Source organism: Leucopleurus acutus (genome assembly GCF_964270905.1).
Source record: "Leucopleurus acutus genome assembly, chromosome: 12".
In the NCBI taxonomy this organism is placed as follows: Eukaryota; Metazoa; Chordata; class Mammalia; order Artiodactyla; family Delphinidae; genus Leucopleurus; species Leucopleurus acutus.
This window is the reverse complement of record NC_139154.1, coordinates 89,628,772-89,653,976: the sequence shown is the minus strand read 5'-3', so window position 1 is coordinate 89,653,976 and position 25,205 is coordinate 89,628,772. Positions and strand designations below refer to the sequence as shown.

Below are 25,205 nucleotides of genomic sequence, written 5' to 3'. Positions count from 1 at the left end.
CCACAGACCTTGGAATCCAGAGACAAGTCCAGAAAGAGACTTTTTCACTGTGCCCCATATATCCATCGGTTCCACTTGGCCACTAGTACAGACATGTACTCCTCTTTATGATGTCAAAAGAAGGAAAGTTTTTATTCATGATTCTAAAGAAAAGCTTCTGTGTGTACATATAATCAGTTTGTATATGTGTCCGCAGACTTGGGGCTCCTTGTCCCCTCCCATGTGTAGTTTTCCTTCTCTCTATCAAGCAGCCTCTGAGGACATGGGTGTGCAAATCAATCCCAGTTGCCTATAATTCTAAATCTTGAACAAGTTCTATCTCTTATTACTAGAGAAAATAGCACTAAATAATTTTGAGGGGGGTGTGTGTGTATGTGTGTGTGTGTGTGTGTGTGTGTGTGTCCTTCTATTTCCTTTTCTCTGATTATAAAAGTGGTCTCTACTCAGTTTTAAAGTTTATAAAATGTAAAGAATAATAAAATCCCTTGTAATCTTCCTCTCTTTAACAGCCTCAGTTAACATTATGAAATAAATGCTTACTGTCGTGTTTTCTATTCATATTGTATTTTACATAGTTGACATCAGACTAAATACAAACTTCAATTTAAAAAAATATTCACACTTTCTTACGCTATTAACATTTTTCATATATGGAAAAAATTGGTTGTAGAAGAACAGTCATGTTTTAAAGGAAATAATTGAATCACAAAATTATGGGAGACCTATTTCATGCATTTATTGATTTCTAAAATAATACCAGTGAAAATTACTGTGCTGTGGCTAATACACTAGTAATTAGTCATATCAGCTTCCTTTAAGTGAAGCACTTAAATATTTGCCTATAAATTTTCAATACCAACTCACTAACTCATAACTGAATAGTAGCTGAATTTCTTCTAATGTTTTGTCCTGGATATAGAATAGTGTCTCTTGACCTTTGGTCACCAACCCTCTGAGAAGTCAATAAAAGATATGAACCTTCTTCACAGAGAAACACATATTCCCACAAAAAACTAATTGTAATGATAATCAATTATGATATGCCAGGTACTCTGCCAACTGCTTTACATAGTTGTTTCACTTAATCCTCATAGCAGCGCTATAAGGAATATACTGTTACCCTTATTTTTGAGATAAAGACATTGAAGCTTTAAGGAGATTAAGTAGTTTGCACATGGCCTTAGAGCTAGTAACTGGAGCTCAAACTGATTTTTATGACCCAAAGCCCATCTCCTCAATCATTGGGCATCTAATTTTAGGGAGCTTATAAATTCCTAAAGCCTACTTATTGATACTCAGGTTAAAGGCACCCTACTATTGCAATCCAAAGATTTTCCTTGGCAGTAAAGAATATGTGTAATTAGTTAATCTTGTTATTTCTGTAAATTAATATATAAGTATTTGTTGGACATCTACTGTTTTTAATACTTGCTACGTTCTGTGATATGGTCCTTATCCCTAAGGACTTCACTGCCTACATGGGAAGACAAGAATTACATATATAAAACAATGAGAAAAAAATGTAAATATGAAGTTGAATATATAGTAATTAAACATTTCCATAAGCTATACACAAAAATTAATCTCTTTACTTTGTCACACATGATGTAATTTTCATTCCCTGATTTATAAAAGGAAAATCAAATCTAAAAGGCCACCATGTCCTCTGGGAACCTGGAAGATTCAGTGTGTCATAAAATGAGGTCTATAAAGTACAGCTCTGACTAAATATGTATCACATCCAGATTCCTGAGTGGTTTCATCAGCATCATGTCAACCCCAGGGGGCATGCCCAATAAGGAGATTCAAGCATGTGTAGCCACCTCTCAAGCATTCAAACCATGTATCATAGGGCAATCCTGTTGAACTGAACATGTGTAGGGCAGCAGAACACCGTGATAGTTGCTGCATCTTGACTCAAGTAGGGTCCTACTGACAGAGAGGACTTCAGATGATGCAGCATAGCTGTTATGTCATACGGGAGCAACAGTGATAATCTACCAACCTTGGATGAAACTACCAGGCGTGGGAAGCTTATTTAAGCTGACCACCTGACAATCAAGACAAAAAGAGTGGCTGTGGCTATAATTCAAAGAACTGCTTTCTACAGGAGCATAGTATGGGAAAGTTGTACCTGTAATTGAGCAGTGGCCATATACAAGGTTATCACAGATAATGGCTATTGTAAGATATGAAGGATGGATTCTGGCAAGCTTTTATTAACATGGCTCTCATCATGTATTTGTATAGTCTTAGAACTTTACTTTTTTAAAACTTTAATCATTTGGGCTATACATATAGAATTCATTTATAAATGGCATATAAATTTTCTTTCCAAAGTAAATAGAAACTTAATGTGCTAATCATTCTATATCGTTTATCTCCTTCCATTTGAGTCATTTTTATTTAAAATCTCTAGAAGAAGAATATTTTGTGTTACAGTTGTACAACACTTTGTGTTCTATACAGTTCGTTTAATAACTTGTTTTAAATTTCATTTCACATAATGTTTTTGTGTTCCCTGCAACTTACCTTGATAACATTTTTTAAAGTAGGTCAAGGATTTTATGAAAACCTAGTAGACATTTCCTAGATGGAAAATATTTTTAAAGAACAAAAATTCCTGTCATTGTTCATAAATCATCATTTGAATCTATGCAGTTACTAGTTGTTTGAAGTAATTTTCCAGACATATATGCAAATATCTTGATGGATTTTATTTAATTTCAAAAGACTAATATGATACCAACTTTCTATAATTTCTTAAATTCATTCCTGAAGAAAAATATAATTGAAAGGAAAACATTCCCTTTCATATTTGCTTTGAGCAGATACTTGTTATTTTTGAGGTAAATAGTAGATTGATGTTAAATGTTTATCATGCTTTGGCTTCACAGAGAGAATTCAAGGCATAGTTAGTAACTGTCCAACTTTTGAATTTGCTCTGTATGTACGTGTGTGTGTGTGTGTGTTGTGTGTATGTAGGGGCTTAAACAAGACCTTTTGATTGCATAATAAGCAGGGCTTAGGGACAATAAAATCTGACATTCTTAACTGTTACTAGTATTTGTCCCTATAGCCCTGTGCAGTTATCTTCTTATTAACAATGTAGAAGCCAGAGTCATAAACTGAGCATGTACCCAAGGTGCTACTGTAAATTGCAAATAGCATTCATGTGGTCTCTTTTGACCTAAGACTAAATTGGGATAGAAGGAAGAGAAAAAAGAATTTTTGAGAGTGGAATAGAAGTAGAAGTCAAGAATAAAGAATACACTAGAAGGATGGACATGTACAAATGTTTCCTAAGTTTTTGCTGTGAGATTTATTTAGATGGGTCTTTTCATATCTGCAGTACTCTTTTACTGAAGAGCCAAGCACTAGATTGGGGCAGCCTCTGCTGCTGGTGTGTGTGTGTGAGTGTGTGTCTGTGTGTGTGTTGGCGATAATGCACTCATGAGATAATACAAATAATCAGTGAGGGAATAATTAATGATGTGGCAGGGAATATTTTTTGATAAATGCTTGGGGAATGAGGTGACAGGCGTGAAATTAGAAAATTCCTTCAGCGATCTAAAATATAAATAGCTTTCGGAACTGAAAAGAGTTTCACAGCTGAAGATTTTATTGTGTTGAGAGGAAAAACTTTTTTCTCTCCCCCACTCCCTCCTCCTTTGCAAGTTGTTTGTCCATTCACAAAACAAATACTCTGAAGCCCAGCGCAGCTCATGGGAATAAATTTCAGGTCGAATTAGTACAGTTTCCTTGCTGTCAGGATGCTGGAATTAATGGTGTTTTGATGACACGAATTTTGAAGGGCAAACAAAGAAGCTGAAGGGAGAGAGACATGACTCCTTAGAAGCTTGGTCCTCCTCTCCCCCAGCCTCTCTTGTCTTCCCTGTCATCCGTCTGCCAATCTCCCTGTCCATGGTTAGTTAAAGGCGCTTTTTATCCTCTTTTCTTTCCCACAGAGTTTGCCAGATCCGGCCCGGTGCCTGGGTTCCAGGAGGACACGCTGCAGTTGGCCTTCATCGACTTGAGACAAGTAAGTCTTTGTGTTTTTGTTTTTTGTTTTTCTTTTAAGATGTGTGACTGAAGACCATCAGGTCTTAAGGAAAAGGGGAGGGGAGGGGGATTGGCGTTGGCGATTCACACTGGAGACCTAAGGGTTTTTCCCTGTGTTTGAGGCCACCTCTTTTATTTAGCTATCTGGGATCCTTAGCTATGGTGGAGTTAAAGGTTTTGTGGGTGGAAGGGAAGGCAGGAGGTGGGAGGAGGGACCCAGAATGTAGAGGGACTCAAGTGACCCTCAAGTGATGTGACCCATTGTGCTATAGTTGGCTTCTGCAGACACAGCAAAAAGATAGCTCAGCAAACCAATGCTAAGCAGGTGCACTGATGCAGAGACTGCCTGCCCAGAGGACTTTTGTTTGCAGATAATGAGGGCAGTAGCATTTAAGAAAGATGAAATATTTTGCATTCTGGATTGTTGGTTTGGTTTGTTGACTTTTTTCTGTTGCCTTAAGTCTTCCCATCCCCTCCTTTGTAGAATGCGGTCAGCCATGAGTGACTAAGTGGTCATTTTAGATAATTAGCAAAGGCCCTGACCAGTCATGCTAACCTGACAGGCAACCCTACTGAAGTAATGTGATGAAAGCTGGTACTTAGGTATACCTGAGCTTTGCAAGCCCATTAGATAGAAAGAGTCGTGCTATAGAGCTGTTGCTTGCAGATTGAAAAGGGTGGGTTGGTAGGCCTTGGTGGATTGGGTATAGAGGAGCAGTATGGGCGGGGGCCGAAAAAGGGAGAGAGTTAACTGGGCTCTGTCATCTCTTCACTCTGAAGATGGATGGGGTTGGATAGAAAGTGTGAATGAAGTAAGAATCAATGACTGATGCTTCTCTCCTATTAAAACAATCTTTTTTTTTTTTGTCTGTTTTTTAAAAGGGGGCTGGCTTTGTTTCTCCTGCCATAATGATGCAGTGCCTCTTGTTTTCAGAGCTGACAAAGTTTGCATTCTGAGAACTTTTAGATGCCCAGGGTATTTCTTAAAGCTGTAGGACCCCTTGTATTGGTAGTCTCCTTGCTACTGTGACTCGATTCATGCTAGAACAGCTTTTAACCCATAATGGATGGCCTGAGCTACCCCTGAATCCTTGTGGATGGGTGGTGTAATCTGTCATCTGATGACAATTCTGGAAAGCCCTGTTAAGCAGAAAACAGAAAATTGTGTCTCTATAGACCCGCCAAAGTTTGAGGATTCAGGCCGCGTCCCAGAAACGTGTGTCAACTTAATATTTAGGAGTTGAGGTGGGGGTTCTCTTACACATAAAGGCTTCCCCAGCATGGTCCCAAATGCAGCTGAGTATCTCTTTCCACACTTAACACCTTCCACCTGTGGATTCAGCCACTCAACCGAGATGTTCAGGTCTTAACCCCTCGGCTGATGTAAACCTGAAAGATTGGGATTTTGCTTTATGGTTTTGTGGAGCGGTATCTGCTTGACTTTCCCAGCACTGTTTCTTCTCAGAGACTTCTGAGCCAATTGGCGTTTCTTGGAAAGCAGAAATTGAATTTCATTGGAAAAACACATCCAAGGAAAAATTTTTCCCTTCTCACTCTTCATGGAAAGGAAGTGTGGTCATTCTCTCGAGTTTGTGGTTTTGGTCCCTATGGAAAGCAACTAGTGTTCACAGAAAATGTTAACTAAGGGAGTAAGTTAGAAAACACAGCCAAAATAAGGTGGATCTGAGCTGGGGATGAATGCTCAAGTACTTGTGAGCTCTCAGTGAGCACTGTTGCTTATGCTTAAGTTCCTATTTTCTGTTACAGTTTTGTTCTGAGGGTTCCGATTACGAAGTTTTAGTAGTAGAAACCAAAACTCCAAAATTTCACTGAGTCATGAAAGAATATGCCTCTTGCTATTCAATCTATCACTTAATTTCTATTTATGTCTGTCTCTATTAAAGCAGCTTACATTTTTCTTAGATCATTTGAAAAACTTGCCTAGCTCATTATTAGCAGGCCTCAGGTAGGTTGAATCAGTGTGACAAAAATTATCTTTCCACATCCCGTGCTGAAAATATTTATCTCTTTGCAGTTCATTTTAGTCATTCTCATAACTTAAAGTGACCGTCATTTTTAAAGTGAGCAGCTAATGAACTATAAGAGATGTGCCGATTATAATAGAAAATCTGGAAGTGTGGTTTCAAAGGAGATAGCTTGACCTCAAATGAGACATGACTAGGTGTCCTTGAGTATGTGTCCTTTTGCCTGTACTCTTTGCAATCCTAAAATAGTTATGGAATTTGGGGGCTGGGTGCTAATCTTAAAAATCATGTAATATAACCTTTGGCTTGATACTTGGAATCCCTGTACAGCACCCTAGACTGTGCTTGAATATTCTCCTTGAAGAGAACTTGCTTCCCCAAAGCAGCAGGGTCCACCTCAAGACAATCTGATTATAAGAAACGTATTTCTTAAAAAAAAAAAAAAAAGAAAGAAAGAAACGTATTTCTTAAGTTGGCTAAAATATGTCTCACTTAACTTTGACCCTTTCACTCTTTGTATTTTTATTAATGCACTCCAATTTGGGGGACAGGCTTTCTATCCTGATTTATTGAGCTTCCATCTGCTAGTAATTGAATCTTTTTCACGTGTAGCATTGTTACTCATTCCATATCTAGTCTTTATGTGGTTGATTTTATACACCACAATTGAAGACTTTACTCTCTTTGGTCTGCGTTTTCCTTTTTGACATTCTATTAACAAACCAGATTTTAATCATTCTTATTTATTTAGCTGGTCTAAACCTTTTAAGGTCCTGACTCAGTTATCCACCTTACTACCTGATTTAACCATTATGCCCTTTATAAGTCAAAGATAACAATATTAATCAGGAATGGCCGAAGTTAAAGGAAGAAGTTAAAGTTAAGGCAAGTTATAGGATACATACGCGCACCCATGCAAAAAGGGGATTTGTCCCCAGTTCAGTGCAGCAAGGATATTCTTTTACTGTCATTGAGTGTATTTTCTTCATTGGTTTATGAATATATTCATTCTGATCATGCTTTCATGTTCTTTTGCTTTACAGTGTTTCAGGCTCTATCAATTGAATGATAATTTTTAAAATATTCAAAACATGGAATATTTGATGAACTCATCTCTGTATAGACTATAATAGCAGAGTGTCATTTAAAAGCCATAGAATTTTATTAGGAAGCAAATTAGATGTGGATAGCAAAACTATTCATCCTTTCTGAGCCGTCCTGTCTATTCTAATTTTTCTACTTCTTAAGGAAAAAAGTGAAATGACATTTTGAATACACAGGCTTTCATGATATTTTACACTTTTATAGCACGTCAAAGTTAAAGTATATTTACCTACATAGCTCATTTGTCAGGTTTCTGGGTTTAGAAAACCAGCTGTTAATGTGAATTAGTGCAAATCAAAATCTTCTTCTTTGCCACTTTATAATTTCTATATTCCCAAGCTCGTAAAAGTACGATTGCAGTACAACTTCACATTCATGTATCAAATCTATGTGCATATTTCTATGAAAATCCAAATTTGGGTTAATGCTAAATCTTGAGAAGGACAACTTAAAGGCTCACTTATTAACTATCTTGAAGTAGCATTTATATTCCAAGTACTGATAATTGCTGGCCCTTAATGGTTCATAATTGAGAATAACAACACAAGGCCAATAGTAGATCCTCAGTAGTTATTTGATTCTTAAGCAGTGCTATGGTTTGTATTTTCTTCTGTTGTTAAACATTAAGTAAATTATGCTGATGAACACCGGAATTTGAACTTCAGATGATTTTCATTTCAGTTTATCAAACTCTGAGTGCCTACTGTGAACAAAGCACAACTTAGGTGTTGTGGGAATACACAAATGAATATAATACAGTCTCTGCCCTCCAGTAACAAAGAGGTGAACAGCAAATACTTGATTCTAATATAAGGCACAGTATGATTAAGTATTTCATTGGAATGCTAAAACAACTGTGTATGTTTCAATTATTGCAATAGCTTTTGCTGCATAACAAATCACCCAAAAACATTGGCTTAAAACAAGAACCATTTATTTAGCTCAAGTTTCTACAGATTGGCTAGGTTCAGCTGAGCTCACTCATACTTTGAGATCAGCTGCCGGATGGGCTCTGGCTTGCCTGAGGTCGCGTGCCTTAGCTCAGTCGACTCTTCTCTCTGCTCCCTGTGATCTCGCACTAGCCAGCAGCCCAGTTCAGGCTTATTCACGTGGCCTCCTGGCAGGGTTCCAGGAGAGCAAGAGGGAGTGTGAAAACCTCTTGAGGCCCATGCTTGAAATATCACTTCTTCCACATTCTGTTGGCTAGAGCTAGTCACAAGGCCAGCCCAAATTCAAGGAATGGGAAAAGAGACTACAACTTACACTCTAGTTGGAATATAGGACTTTTATATAATCATGTGACATAAACAATGCAAATCAGGAGCAAGACTGAATCTCTAAGTACAAAAAATGGCCATGAAGTACAGAGGTCTTTGTAGGCCTGAGTAGTTATAAAATATTTCATGGAAAATGTGGAGAGTTAAACTGAGAAGAAGTTAGGTGTTGATGAGGGGTAAAGGTATTTCAAACATGGAGAAGAGCTGGATTTAAGTTTTGTTTGTAAAAATGTGTGTGCGTGTTTGTATGCATGTGTCTGTCTGTGTCTGTGTGTGTGTGTGCATGTGTGTGTGTATTGATTTAACCAGGATCTAGACTGTTCTGCCACCTTTAAGTATTAAACTAATCTCTTTAAATCCCCTTTTCTTAACTTCTCTTCTTTGTTCTTTGCTTTTACTTTCCAGCTTCTTCATGGACCTCTTTTTTATGTTCTGTATCTCCTCATCAAATGCTGCTTATTACAGGCTACCCTGAAACACTTCACATTTCTGTTTTTCCATTCATTGTGAGAGAATCTTGACATCCCCAGATAATTATTACATTATTTATTAAATTTTAGCTGTTCACCTTCCATGTCTGACCAACAGGAAGAGGTTTGAATATGTTCTTTAGAAACGTTTCTGTTCCTTGGCACCAACTGTTTTTTACTTCCAATATACGTAAGTTTTTATAAAGCTGAGTGAATTAGGTTGTGACATTGCATCAGATCTCCTGAATGGAGCTTGTTGGCAACAACTCTTATACAGCAAAGCCATTCCAAGATATCTGTGGCTTTTTTTAGATTGAGTTGGTGGCATTCCCTCTAGGCCACGTATTCCCCAATTTCTAAACCTTCAGTCTAAAGTAAATGCAGTGCATTTCCATTGCAGGCACTTAAACTGCCTTAAAAACAACTATAGAACCTAAGAGAAATAATTGTATATTTCTTTGGAGACGTTGAACAGATTCTGATGTTATGCCTATTAGAGGTATAAAGGTAAAATCAGTATTTTCAGTTAGTCAGCATCAGGTAGGGAAACCTGAGAACCACTCAAGAATCTGACTGTGTAGACACCTCCCCTTTTATTTCCCCTCCTATCTTGGTCCTATTCAATAAAATTTTGGTTTTTGAATAAAATTGCCTTCCCTTCTTTTTGCCTTACCTTCAAGTCTAATGAACAATATTCCCATTAAGAGGAACTTGTCCCCTTTGCATGACTGCTGTTGGCGCTTATGGAAAAAATATTAACTGTGCTTATATTTTAGCCTCAGTAGAACATCCATTTATATCAAAAACTGATTTTGTCTGATATGGCACATATCAAAATGAGGCTCAATAGAATTTCTTTTATAATATTTCACCCTAACCAGGCGATTACATAGGAGGCTGGGGTGGGGGTAGGGCAGGCCCACATAAAAGGCCTCAGGGATCAGTCTTCATCACAACCCTTAAGCTATATTAAACTGGAAGAAAGCCATCCCCCACATGTACTTCTTAGTAGGGAAGGGTGGTGGCCTGTAGTTTTCCCAGGTATTTACTGAGCAGTTGTCAGTGAGTCATGGTAAAGAAGGGAGGTGTGGGTGTAGGTAGTAGGGGAAAGTTTTTATGAAAGGATATTCTTGGTGGAGGAAAATATAGTGGTATATGAACCCTCTAGTAGTGAAGTGTGTGGATCAGTAATGTTGTCAGTAGAAATACTCTCCAGGTGCTCAACTGAAATATTTTGTTGATCTTGAATAATGGCCTATAAAACTGGGAGTCATCTGCACCAGAGTTAGTAATCAAACAGTTTGATAACTCATGAAGTTAGAAGATGTCATTTCTTTTTTTTTTTTAACATCTTTATTGGGGTATAATTGCTTTACAATGGTGTGTTAGTTTCTGCTTTATAACAAAGTGAATCAGTTATACATATACATATGTTCCCATATCTCTTCCCTCTTGCGTCTCCCTCCCTCCCACCCTCCCTATCCCACCCTTCCAGGCTGTCACAAAGCACCGAGCCAATATCCCTGTGCCATGCGGCTGCTTCCCACTAGCTATCTACCTTACTACGTTTGTTAGTGTGTATATGTCCATGACTCTCTCTCGCCCCGTCACAGCTCACCCCTCCCCCTCCCCATAACCTAAAGTCCATAAAGAAGATGTCATTTCTATAACTGATGTTAATGGTGGGGTTAGAAGGAATGGTTTAAGCCATAAAGCACATTATCTTGGAAAAGATTATCTGCACAACTGATATGGTAGCATATATAGCATGTATATGTGGGTAGATGTCATTTCCGAAATGAAATCTGAGGTTATCATATCCCAAAGGCATTTGTTGATTAGAAGAGGATGTAGTAATATTAATACATTAGAACTCCTGCACAAATCTCTGCTGATACAGAGCCACTAAAAGTTCCTGCAGACTATAGGCCATGTCTTGACATAGGCACAGCAAGCACTTGAATGTAGATACAGACCTCCTTAATCAGGAAGTATTCATTCATTCAACACTATGCCTAGCACTGTTATAGTGGGTACAGTGGCATAGAGGGTATAGTGTAGTGAATAAAATATGGTCCCTGCCCTTGTGGAGCTAACATTCTGGTGTAGTTTGCCCATGCTTGTAACATAGGCCTTTTTAACATTCTGCCCTTCCCAAAATCTCTCTTCAGGTGGCCCTGGTGCTTTGAGGAAATGCTACTTTGTCTAGATTTTTATTTTTTGTATTGATGCTCTATTAGTCAGTTTTAGGGACAGCTGCAGAATTTTCTGGAAAGATCCCCAGGACAAGGCCAAATGTGCTGTATACTGATAAGCAGGCTTTCAGAAAAAAACGTTTAGCTATGTTTGGCAGCCTGGCATAAATAAGATGGTCAACTTGAAATACTTCCTTTCCAAAGGTAGTCCTTTGGTTTTTGAAAGCAGGTTTTTCTGGCTGTATTAACAAAATTGTTTTGCCCATGTTGTTTTGACAGACACTTATAACCTTCACAGTGATACCTCTAACCTTAAAGGAAGTTCTGACAGCAAATAATTCCTATTGCCAAGTAGAAAAGAGCTAACACCTTTGGGTCCGGTTTTGTAGAATAATAATAAGAAGAAGAAAATTGGGAACATTTCTGAGAATAGATTCCACTGAGCTAGACCTTTGACCTCATATAAGCCAACACTAGATCAGCATACACAAGGATAGGGCACAGGTGAATAAGGTCTTCAGCTATGGGATGTGGCTGCAGCTTCTGCAAATCAGATATATCCCCTTACTTTGCTTGGGACATTATTAACTGGAGCCACCATAGAAAATTTATAGAAGGAATTGCCAGTAATATGTAACACATTCTGAGATTTACTGAGTGTTTTTTGTTGATTGGAGGAGAATTTATTCTGCTGAGACTTTGTCTCACCTATACCAGCCTCTTAACTGGGGAGGAGGTGTGTCTGGAAATGCTGAATCATTAATGACAGGGTCTTTAAACTGAATTAATGGCAGATATGTGGAAATAAGCAATGGGTGAAGAACCTTCAGTTAGAGGGGTTGTGGACAATCTTTTGGGTAGCAGGAGACAAAACACCAGACTTTTGATGTATTTTCCCATGAATAATGCATTGGATTTGGCCTTTGACTTATGGGCCTCCCAGGCTAAGATTATCCATTGTTACTGGCAACCCATATTGGTACAGTCCTGGGTTAGATGGCTAACCTAATCTAAAGCTTGGTCAACAGAGTTGTCCACCACTTCCTACTTTAAACGGGAGGCAGAGAGATCTGCCACCTAGAGATTTCACCAGAGTATAGAACAGCCTTTCCGGTAGTGGCTAGAAGGACCTTTTCCAGAAGTGTGAGTCTAGTCTGTGACAACCCTGCTACCCCTTTGGTCCAGTAAAACAGCTGTAACTTTTAATGTGGTCATGGTGCCAGCATCACTCCAGATAGCCTCATAGTAAAGTCTCTCAGTTCAGAGGCTAGAGTTGCATTCCATTTCAACTCTTGTGTGAAGAGCTAATAAGCGTAGCATAGTAAGCCACCTGGTTATTTCTACCTTAGCTCATAGACAGCATTTGTGATCCTCGTGCTAAACAATAAAAGACCTAGGTAGTCTGTGAGGCCAGCTGCTAGGCTAGCCTGAGCCACTGCACTGCTCTCTGCTTTCCCAAGAAGCCAAGCCTCAGAAACTCAGGAGGTCTCTTTCTTACTTCCAACACAGCATGGATATGCATACCCATAAACCTAGAATTTGTGAATTTCTCAGATAATCACATCTTCAAGAGAAAGGACAGGAAAGTCATCACCAATGAATTTCCCTGGGAGTAGCAGTGGAATCAGAGGCTGTTGTGGTAGTGCTGGCTGAGTTAAAGCCTATTGGGTTCTGAACACAAATCTCATCTGCATTAACTACACTGTCTAGTGTCCTATTAGAGGACGCTCATAGGCCACAGAAAGGACAGTAGAGCCAGGCCTTGGAACTAATTTCTGACAAGTGTATCCTACTGATAGCCGCTGGAGGGCAGCAGAGAGTGACAACAAAGGGCTAGATGTAGGGAATTGGGGCATATTTCAGTTTGCCAAGAAAGAAGCCCCCCATAGCTGTAAGAGAATTAGCTATCTGGGAGCCACCATTACAAGCATAGGCGCCTGGGGAACAAGGAACAAAAAGAGTGTCCAGAACCCTGATCTGAGGGTTAAAACCCTCCTACTAGGCAAGTTCAGAAACCAGTAAAGAAATGACGTAGAACAAACTATGAAAGGGGAACCAGACAGCATCAGTAAAGACAGGGAACCAAAAGGACTAAAGTGTCAAGTCCCAAGGGGGCAAGCAAAGATGGAACAGGAACCAAGTGAAAGAAAGAAATACAGTGGGAAGCAAGCCAGAGTGAGTGAGTTGAAGAGGCAAAGGGACAATCCAGAAAGACTGATTCTGAGGCAGCCATACCCAGGAGTCTTTCTGTAGGACACCTATCAGCAAGCAGAGAGCTGCAAAGGAACCAGTTTCCTACACAATCACACAGCTATATCAATGGGATGCTTATCTCTTAAAGTAGTCCCTCCTTGATTAGCCAGGATTATTTCCTTCTTGGTCTTTCTTCATTTGAGGAGCAAAATAACTCTTTGCAAATATGGAGAGAGAGAGAGAGATGATATGGCATTTTAAGATGTGACTAAGGGATTCTTACACATGAAATGAAATTAAACTTGGGCTTGAAGCCCTTCTGGATAGCATTGGTGTCAAAGGACAGCTCACTTTCTTAGAATAGCTTGTGATACTGCCTTTTGATATTTTACACTGTAACATTTGCTAAGAATATCCAGTGGAAAAGAAAAACTGGCTCTGGTGACTAGTTATATAGGCAAGATCCCAATCGATCCAAGGATTTAGGATCTGTTCCCAGTAGGTTAGCAGAGAGCTGTTTGGAGTCTCTTCTAACTGCTGTGTAAGCAGTTTTCCAAACCCCTTAAGGATGGAGAAAGAAAACTCTTTTTTGGCCTATTAAACTTCTAGTGTCTCCCTTCTTTGTCTCAACTCCTTAAACATCAGGAAAATGGGACTCCTGTACCTGCAAATTCCAGTAAGTATTTAATGCTTACTCCAGGATTATAAGTCTTATAAGCTATAAAACCTTTATTTTTATAGCCTAAGAAATGTTTCCAGTAGGTTAGTTCATAAATATAACAGGTGAATGACTAGATAAATTATGCTATACCCATATAAAGAAATATCACTCATCAATAAAAAGAATAAACTATTGATACATCCAGTTCTCGAATTTATGTAAAATTCCAGAAAGGGAATTTCATATAGCATAATGTTTTAAGATTCATCCATGGACAGATTCAATGCAATCCCTATCAAATTACCAATGGCATTTTTTACAGAACTAGAACAAAAAAATCTTAAAATTTGTATGGAGACACAAAAGACCCTGAATAGCCAAAGCAGTCTTGAGGGAAAAAAACGGAGCTGGAGGAATCAGACTCCCTGACTTCAGACTATACTACAAAGCTTTAGTAATCAAGACAATATAGTACTGGCACAAAAACAGAAAAATAGATCAATGGAACAGAATAGAAAGCCCAGAGATAAAACCACACACCTATGGTCAACTAATCTATGAAAAAGGAGGCAAAGATATACATGGAGAAAAGACAGTCTCTTAAATAAGTGGTGCTGGGAAAACTGGACAGCTTTCATGTAAAAGAATGAAATTAGAACACTCCCTAACACCATACACAAAAATAAACTCAAAATGGATTAGACACCTAAATGTAAGACCAGACACTATAAAACTCCTAGAGGAAGACAGAGGAAGAACACTCTTTGACATAAATCACGGCAAGATCTTTTTTGATCCACCTCCTAGAGTAATGGAAATAAAAACAAAAATAAACAAATGGGACCTAATGAAACTTAAAAGCTTTTCCACAGCAAAAGCTATATCAGCCTCTTAACTGGGGAGGAGTTAACAAGACGAAAAGACAGCCCTCAGAATGGGAGAAAATATTTGCAAATGAATCAACAGACAAAGGATTAATCTCCAAAATATATAAACAGTTCATGCAGCTCAATATTAAAAAAACAAACAACCCAATCAAGAAATGGGCAGAAGACCTAAATAGACATTTCTCCAAAGAAGACATACAGATGGCCAAGAAGCACATGAAAAGCTGCTCAACATCACTAATTATTAGAGAAATGCAAATCAAAACTACAATGATGTATCACCTCACACCAGTTAGAATGGGCATCATCAGAAAATCTACAGACAACAAATGCTGAAGAGGGTGTGGAGAAAAGGGAACCCTCTTGCACTGTTGGTGGGAATATAAATTAATACAGCCACCATGGAGAACAGCATGTAGGTTCCTTAAAAAACTAAAAATAGAATTACCATATGAGCCAGCAATCCCACTACTGGGCATATACCCTAAGAAAACCATAATTCAAAAAGACACATGCACCCCAGTGCTCATTGCAGCAGTATTTACAATAGCCAGGTCATGGAAGCAACCTAAATGCCCATTGACAGATGAATGGATAAAGAAGATGTGGTACACATATACAATGGAATATCACTCAGCCATAAAAAGGAACGAAATTAGGTCGTTTGTAGAGACATGGATGCATCTAGAGACTGTCATACAGAGTGAAGTAAGTCAGAAAGAGAAAAACATATATCGTATATTAATGCATATATGTGGAACCTAGAAAATGGTACAGATGAACCGGTTTGCAGAGCAGAAATTGAGACCTAGAAGTAGAGAAAAAACATGGACACCAAGGGGAGAAAGCGGCAAGGGGTGGGGGTGTGTGTGTGATGAACTGGGAGTTTGGGATTGACATGTATACACTGATGTGTATAAAATGGATGACTAATAAGAAAATAAATAAACATACACAGGTTAAAAAAAAAAGATCATCCATGGTATTGGATGTATCAATAGTTCATTCCTTTTTATTGATGAGTGATATTCTTTATATGGATATATCATACTTTATTTGGTCATTCACCTGCTATATTTGTGAACATTTTGTTGTTTCCAATTTCACACTGTTATGAATAAGGCTAATGAACATTCATGTACAAGTGCTTGTGTAGATATATTGATATGTTTTTATTTCTCTTGAGTAATACTAGGAGTGGAATTGTTGAAGTATACATTTAACTTTTTTTTTTAAATGTCAAACTATTTTCCAAAGTGGTTGTACCATTTTCCATACCTGTCAGCAGTGAATGAGAGTTCCAGTTGTTCCACATTCTCTTCAACACTTGGTGTGACAGTCTTTTATTTGTTTGTTGGTTTGTTGAGTCATAATTAACATATAGTAAAATTCATCCTTCTTAGACATACAGCTCTGTAAATTTTTACAAACTTGTGCAGTTGTGTAACTACCACCCAAATCAACATGCAGAATGTTTCCATTACTTAGAAAATTCCTTTATGCCTCTTTGCAATGAGTCTCCTCTTCCTACTCCCAGCTCCTGGCAATGACTGTTCTGATCTCTGATGCTACAGTTTTGTCATTTAAATGGAATAATACATATAAATGGAACCATACTCTTCATTTTGGCCTCTTTCACTTAGCATGATGCTTTTGAGGTTCATTCATATTGTTGCATATATTAGTAGAGATTCATTCATATTGTTGCATATATTAGTAGTTTCTTCATTTTTATTGCAGAATAATATTCCATTATGGGGATAATTTGTTGACTCATTCACCAGTCGATGAATATTTGGATTGTTCCCAGTTTGGGGATATCATGAAAAAAAGCCACAATAAAGATTTGTGTAAAGGTTTTTATGTGGACATATGTTTTCATTTCTCTAGAGTACTTAGGAGTGGGATTACTGAGTCATATGGTAAGTATATTTTTAACTTTATAAGAAACTATCAAACTGTTTTCAAAGTGGCTTTACCACTTTACATTTTCACCAGCGATATATGAGAGTTGCAGTTGCTCTGCACCCTTGCTAATATTTGGTGTTGTCAATTTTCTTTTCATTTTTACCATTTTAGTAGGTGTGTTGTAGTATCTTGTGGTGGTTTTAATTTGCATTCATGTAATGACTGTTGATGCTGAACATTATTTTTTGTGCTTATTTGACATCTGTATCTCTTCTTTTGTGAGGTGTTTGTTCAAATCTTTCATCCAGTTTTAAAAATAATTATTATTGAGTTGTAAAAGATTTTTATATATCGTGATTAACAGTTCACTATTAGATATGTGTTTGACAACATTTTCCCCCTAGTCTGTAGCTTTTAATTTTCTTAATAGTATTTCTCTAAAAGTTTGAGTGTTTTATCTTAATAAAATACAGTTCTCAGTGACATCATTTTTTTCTTTCATGGCTCCTGCTCCATGTGTCCTATGTTAAGAAATTTTTGCCTAACCCAAAGTCACAAAGATTATCTCCTATTTTTCTTCTAGGACTGTTATATATAGTGTTAGGTTTTTTTACATTTCATCTCTGTTGACACATTTTGCGTTAATTTTTCAATATAATGTACAATATGGTCAAGGTTCATATTTTTATATAGAATGTATAGTTGTTCCAGCACCATTTGTTAAAAAGAGTATGTATTTTTATTGATTTGCTTTGACACCTTTATCAAAAGTCAACTGACTATATATGTATTGTTCTATTTCTGGACTCTATACTTTGTTCCATTGATCTGTGTGTCTATCCTTTTGCTATGTCTTGATCTTACTTTTATACTAAGTCTTGAAATCAGGTACTATGGTATGAGTCCTCTAACTGTTTTTTCTTTTTCAAAATTGTTTATTTACTCTAGGTCCTTTACATATATATTTTAGAATCAGCTTGTCAATTCCTACAAAAAAACGTTGATGGAATTTTGACTAGGATTTTATCAAATTCATAGATCACTTTGGAGAGAATTGACATTCTGACAATATTGAGTCTTCTAATCCATGTACATAGTCTATCTCTCCATTTATTTATGTCTTTGATTTCTTTTATCAGTGCTTTGTAGTTTTTCAGCAAATCTTGCAAATATTTTGTTAGAATTAATCAGAGTATTTCATGTACATTTTAAATGCTATTGTTTTATGTCAGTTTTTAATTGTTCATTGCTGTTATAGAAACACAATTGGTTTTTGTATGTTGATCTTGAATCTCAAACTTTCTGAACTCATTTATTAGATCTAGTAGTATTTTATACATTCTTTGGGATTTTCTAGGTAGACAGTTATGACATCTGTGAATAAAGACAGTTTTACTTCTGCCTTTCCAATGTAGATGCTTTCTGTTTCTTGCCTTGTTGCACCAGGACCTCCAGTACAATGTTAAATAGAAGTGCTGAGAGCAGATATCCTTGCTTATTCCTGATCTTAATGGGAAAGTATTCAGTCTTACACCATTAAATATAATAATAGGTGTAAGTTTTTTATGCTCTTCATCAGTTGAGGAAGTTTCTTTTAATTCTTAATTTGCTTAGAGTTTTTATTATGAATGGTACATCAGTTTTATATCCCATCATTTAATTAGCCATTATTATTTTTGAACTTACAAGTTATTTCTAATGTTTTCTTTTTATATTTAAATTATAATATATGTGTTCATACTTATAGCCTTTTTTTTAACCTGAATTTTTCCTTAAGGTAATTTCTTTATGTAAGAGTTATAAAAACATTTTTATGGCTTTTAAATGTATTGTTGGTTCCTATAACAAAGGGTTATTATACCAACTTAAAGTACACCTAGCAGTGTATTCGTGCACTAGTTTTACAGCAGCCTGACCAACACTGAGTCTATAAATTATAAATTTTAAGTGTTTGGTTAATACGATAGGTATGAGGGTACCTTTATTTTTTTTATTCCATGTCTTTTTTTTTGCTACACATTAAAAAAAATTGAGTAGCCCATGAACATCAGTAAGGGCATGAATTTATCAATGTCTGGTTTTCAATTCTTATTGCCCTGTCCTGTGATAGGTTTTTTGCAGTCTGATTTGATGCACCTCTAATTTAACGTTAGCTTATTACAATCTAGTAAGAAAGACAAGACTGATATTTATAAAAGTTAACTACTAGTAAGATGTATATGTTTAAGTAACAAATTAAGTATTGTGCAAGCATTGCATGAGTTTGAAAGAGGGAGACATTGCTGAGCCATTAGAAGTGATGATTCTTGTCTTTCCGGTTAATGGGTCAGTAGGAGCTGATTTTGTTTCTTTTGTTTATTTGGTTTTATAAAAGCATTCTGTGACCAAAACATTTGCGATTCACTCTTCATGATGTCTCTAAAATTGTGTGTGAAATTTAATTCCCTGCTAATAATAAAAAATGTTCAAACCATTGTTTGTCTCCAGTGTTACTATAGAAAGAGCAAATTAACCGGCTATTGGCTAGAAGAGCTAAGGTGTGAGGTCTCTATTTTCCAGAGTATGCTAAAAAAATATGCTCTAGAGACTTAATCTGAAGATTGAGGTGTGGGTGTTCACCTAAGCTAAACATCAACCAGAAAGAGGCCTCCCAGATTCTTCCCAGAGTTCTGATGCTTTGGGCCTGATGAAGACAAGTAGCAGGTTCTCTACAGCAGTGTTCTGGCTGCCTTAAAAGCTACTGCTAGTATAGTCTGTAGTATTCTGTGACTTAGCACCGCAAGAGACTTGGAGAGACAGTGGGGAGAAAGTGGTTCTCAGAAGCTACTGGTACACCAAGGCTATATTAAAAAGGACTATCTCAGGCAATAGTAAATTAGCAACATCACTGAAAGTGAATGTGTGTTATGAGGCAAGGGGAGACGTATCGTTCCTTTTACAGTGTATACTGCTAATCATCTGTCAATATAGCATTTGTAGTGTGTGTGCTTCCCTGTTCTAAATCCAAGTGTGATTAGAGTTCCATATGATGCTCTTAATTTTTCCTTCCCTTAAAGCCTCTGATTGAAATCATTAAAAGAGAGAAGGTGGTTTTACATGTGTTTTCTCTGGAATGCTGCCTTCCTACATCTATCTATCTGTGTGAACCTCTTTTCTTTCCCTGTCTGCTTGATGAAATGATAGTGAAAGAAGACAGTTAATTTCATTGGAGGAGGTAATGATAGGCTTGGGGAATGGGGAAGGCGAATGGAAGTGGATAGTGTGTATGTTCATGGTTCTTTCTATTAAGTATGAAACTATTTTATTCTTACTTCTTCTCTTGATCTGTCTTATGCTACTACCATTGAGCATCTTTTATTTCTTTTCTTTCATTCTGCTACCTACTGATTTTTAAAAACACAATTATGATTATGTCATTTACCTGCTTAAAAAGCCTGAGAGCTCTCTGTTGCCCAGTGAACAAAGGACAAACTCCTAGCAAAGCAGGTCTGGTCCCAGCTTGTCTCTCTCGTCTCCTTTTCCTGTCATTTTTCCCCCTGTAATCTCTACCAGGACCACTCTTTACACCTCCCTGATCCAAAAACTGGACAAGCTTTAGGCCCCCTCTGCCTGTCACAGAGTGCTCTCCCTTAATAAAGTGACAAACTCCTTCCCTTCCTAAACTGCTTGGCTCAAATGTCATCTCCTTTATAAATTCTTCCCAACCTCCTCAGACAGATTTAATTGTTCCCCCTTTGGATCCCTGACATTTTATATGTCCCTTCATTACTAATTCCTTTGTAATTACTTGTTTAATCATCTGCCTTCCCCATTAGATTCTGAGTTCACCAAGGGCAGGATCCCTGTTTCATTTATCCTCAAATTCCCCCTCCTCCAGTGGGTAACATAGTTCCTATTAGGTATTATGCTTTCATAACTGCTTTCTGAATGCATTGACTTAATATTGTTTTGTGTCATTTCAGAAGTAAATGGAATTAGATTGAATTTCTGAATAATATTTGTACTCAAACTCCCTTAAATAAATAGTGTTCATTATTTTCCTCCCACACCATGCTCTTCATTTTCACTTTAATCTTGTTAAATGAAGTGCAGAGGTCACAACCCTGAGGAAAGGAAGGACCAAATATGGGGAAAGGGAACTTAGCTGGTAGTCCCTGTACCCTAGCATAGGGAGGACATTCTATAGTGAGAGTCAAGAGGGAAGCCTACCTAGGAACAGCATCATGCAGCTAGAAGGTTCATGCTGAAAAGGAAAATAGCTCCTCACCTGGTAAATTATTCTCACTGCTTCAACAGGAGATAACTTCTCAGATGAAACACTTGGTCATATTCTTCCAACCCTGGTGAGCACCTGGGTTCAAGTATCAGGTGTTCCCTTTCTGTGTCTATGCCCAGATGGGGGCCATTTTTCTTAATGCATGTGCACCCTTAGAGTTCATCCAGCATTTCATCCTTGTATCTGTCTGAGATGCATGTATCCCACCTAACTGAGCTCCAAAATTAGGCCAGAATGTCAGTCCAAACTCTGAAACCAATTCAAGATGTTGAAATCTTTTTTAGAATGACTTCTTGTTTACAAATAATTCCTGCTGAGGCAGTTAGGAATTTTGAATGAAAGTGATTAATGCGTTGAAAATGTAACATGGCCTTATTCTCCATGCCAGAAATATACTTATCTTCATCCTGTATAAATAATAAAAAAACTTTTAATGTGTTATATCCTATTATAATTTAAAATGTTCTAAAACTAAGTTCCTGCCTGTTCCTTCTGCAGTCTTCTTCACCTCAATTAATGGCAATTCTGGTCTTTCTTCTAGGAATAGAAATCTTGAAGTCATCCTTGACTCCTTTCTTTCTCTCACATCCCACATCCAGTCTATCAGCAAGCCGTGTTTTCCCTCCCTTCAAAATATATCCAGAAACCAGCCATTTATAACTATCATTTCTTTTCTCATGATTCAAGTAATAATTATTTCTCATTGTATTCTTACAATGGCTTCTTAACTAGTTTCCATGGTTGTGACTTTGCCCTTCTATAGACTGATCTCAATATGGCAACCATCATGAAACAGTTAAAACAGAAGTCAGATCACATCAGTCCTCTGTCCACAACCTCACAATGACTTCCCATTTCACTCTAAGTAAAAGCCTAAGTCCTTTTAATGACCTACAAGATACTTAGAATTTTCAGGCACACACACATACTACCACTTAACTGTCTGACCTCATCTCCTACTTCTTTTCTCCTCACTCTGCTCTGGCTCTGATAGCCTCCTTACTGTTTTTCAAATATGTCAGGTACAGGCCCATCTCACGGCCTTTGCACTTGATATCGACTCTTCCTGGAAGGCCCTTTTCCAGATACCTGTATCTTGCTCCTTTATCTTCCTCAGGTCTTTATGCAAGTCATTTAAAGTTCACCTTTTCATAGAGGCCTTTCCTATTTAAGGTTGTAATTTCACTCTCCCACTACCCCTGCCACCCCACCACCAAACCAAAACCAAAGCAAAACTCTATCCTTTTCCCTGCTTCATTTTTCTCTGAACGATTTATTATCTTCTAGTATATTATATATCTTACAGATCTTATTTAATTCGTTTTCCCTCCACTAGAAAATGATTTCATGGGGGTAGAGATTTTGCCCATTTTGTGAACAACTTTATTCTTAGTGCCTAGAACAATTCCTAGCATATGGTAGGCCTTCAGGAAGTATTGTTGAAGGAAAAAAATGTAATCTCTACATGTATGCCTTAGTTTTAAGTATTTACAGGTTAATAGCCTTTAGACATGAATTGTTCTACAAAGCAACCTGATATACACCATTAAAAGTAGGGATTTCAGAAAGTTTTTAATCAGCGGTTTAAAAGTGTGTTGTACATATTGGACTCTACCTTTCAATGAAGTAGAAAAAGGATATTTCCTAAAAGTGTTCTCGGTTATGGATTTCTTTGCTTCATAATATAGATTGATAGATACCTGCTGATAAGTGTCTCTCTCTAATCACATATTACCCAGATGTTGGTGATGATGATGATATTAAGTCTGGAGAGGTAAACTGTGAGCCGGGTGCCACAGTTTCTGATCACAAGTTGGCAGTGAGACTTGAGACAACCCAGCTTATCAAGAAATGCAGGAGTCACTTAAAAATGGTCAAAGTAAGTCAACAGAACATGTTGGGGAGCACTGTTTTGGTAAATGGAAAATTGACTCCTGATTGCAAAAGCGTGTTGTGACTTTTACAGAGGACTTTTAGTGTTATGCAGGGGCAGAGTAACCTCTTTTTCCAGCAGAGTACAGTAGAGTATGATGAGATATGGAGAGTTCGGGAAATCAAAGGATACCAGGTGAATGTGACACCCTGACACCCTGGATGAGTGTGAATATACCAAGGAGAGAGAGGCACTGTGGTAGTCCAAATACAGTATTTTGTATAACAACAACAGCAAGAGATATTTTAACTGTGTAACCTACAATTAGAATCTATAAATTCAGTAGCTCATGCTGAGAAGTGGCAGAGAAATCTGAAATAAGATATTCAAGGCTATTTAGTCCCTTTGTGGCTTTCTTCATGTCCTTTTTCTTCATGTCCTTTCTCAATACAGTTGTTCGTGTCTGGAGGGCTTTAGGCCCACAAAAACCCAGAGAAAGGAGGGTGATCTGTGGAGGATCTAGCCTGCTGAGATCTCCCACTTCTTTTACAAAAGGCAACTGGCAACAGCTCACTATCCTTAAGTAGCAAGTTGCCTGGACAGGGATCATAGGATTTAATTGTTAAATCTGTGACTGGCTAATTGCATAGATGCTAGGGTTGGGTGGCCTAGATAGGCCAACTGACTCCTTAAAATGTGGTTTTTTTGTTTTTTTTAATTTCCCAGTCTGGAACAGAAGAAAATAGCTGTGGTTTTATGTTAGTTGTATCCTGTAGTGTGCTGGGGAGCGTAAGTTTCAGAGATTTCTTTATTGTGGCTCCCGCTTTTTATGAGGTAATAGAACTAAAAAAATCTTGGCACAAGTCAGAAGTGGCAGAGGTGAAACCATTCACCTTTTTTCCTACTTCCTCTTTCCCACTTTCATTCCCCAGAATCTAGTGGTAATTTTACATTCATACGCACACCTCAAAATCTCTTATGCAGAGCTATTGAGTTTTGAGTTGTGTACTGTCTCCTGGTCTTCTAGGCATGCTAGCCCCTGGGAGCGACCTAGAGTTCATTGGTTTTCCTAAGGCATCCCCTAATACATTTGAAAAGATGTTTTTTAGCCTCAGAGGTCATAGAACTGAGTTTCCAGTAGAGCGAGGCTAGAATTGCTCACAGTGTTAAAGCATTGTGAGTGGCAGTGCTTCACCCACATTTTTGTCATCCTCACTGAGGTCCCAGGATAAAGTGGCTGAGAAAAGAATCCATTTAGCAACTGATAGTAGAGCCACCCACTATGGACCATCCCAGGATGTAGAATATTGAAGGGGAAGTCAGGATATCTGTGATGTTGCCAGCAACTAGGTTATTTTGGGAAAGTCGCTTGCTTGTATTTTAATTTCCCCAAAGTAAAATGAAAAGATTGGGTTAATCTTCATGTTCTGTTTGATCTCTTGTGTCCTCTGATTTTGGTTCATCCTTACTAGCTTTAAACTTATCCTCTTCAAGATGGTTTCTTCCTTAACTTCCCATATGTACTTGCTTAGAATTCCTATATGCCTATATTTCAATTTTAGAAGATAGCATGTATTTAATAGGAAGCTTTTTGGCTTTACTGTCACTGATTATCCTCAGCTTATAACACAGGATCCACTGAAATCTTTTAGTTAAATTAATACTTATCACTCCACAAGTCTGTATCTCATAGAACTTATTGACTCAGTTGGGGGGAAAAAGTATTGACACCAGGAGATTCCCTGCTTAGTTTCTCCTTTTGAAAACCTGAGGTCAGGATCTTACTTGCCAGCAGTGGAATCTGCCGTCAAGGTATTGCAGCTTTCCACAGCTACCTTGCTTTAGGGAGTTCTAGCATGATCTATTATTCTATTGCCTGGAGCAAGATGTTCCTGGAAAAGAGGTCTCTGAATGTTCAGCCAATTTAGCAATTCATTGGCTCAGTGTTCTGAGATATTTCAGGATATTATGTGCAGAATTGAAATTTGTCTGGTCACTGCCCAAGAATCAGCACTATTAATGATGGCTGGATTAGGAGGTAAAAGACTGGGCAAAAGAGCTTTGAGAGAATTGTTTCCAAGTTTAAAGAGGAAATCCGTAAGTCAAGAGCAGGCAAAACTTCACACAAGAATCTTTAAGATACCTCTGGATCTACCTCTTCAATTGCTTCTTCTCAGGCTCTTTTTTGCAGGGGCGGGAGTGGGTGGGTTTCTTTTCTTCTGCCTATCCCTTAATATTGTACTTCAAGGGCTCTACCAGTCTTCTGTTCTATCAGTTCTGTTAGTTCTCTGTTCTCCTTACTCTGTATATTTAC

At 37.7% G+C, this 25,205-nt stretch overlaps 1 protein-coding gene across 1 annotated transcript in view; it reads left to right on the top strand.

The window, feature by feature from the left end:
* EXOC6B (exocyst complex component 6B) overlaps nucleotides 1–25,205 on the top strand; it is a 715,292-nt gene that overhangs the window by 543,629 nt on the left and 146,458 nt on the right. The window contains exon 20 of the mRNA XM_082851950.1: nucleotides 3,969–4,042. Coding sequence (XP_082708076.1) covers nucleotides 3,969–4,042 — 74 coding nt within the window. The remainder of the gene's footprint in view (nucleotides 1–3,968; nucleotides 4,043–25,205) is intronic.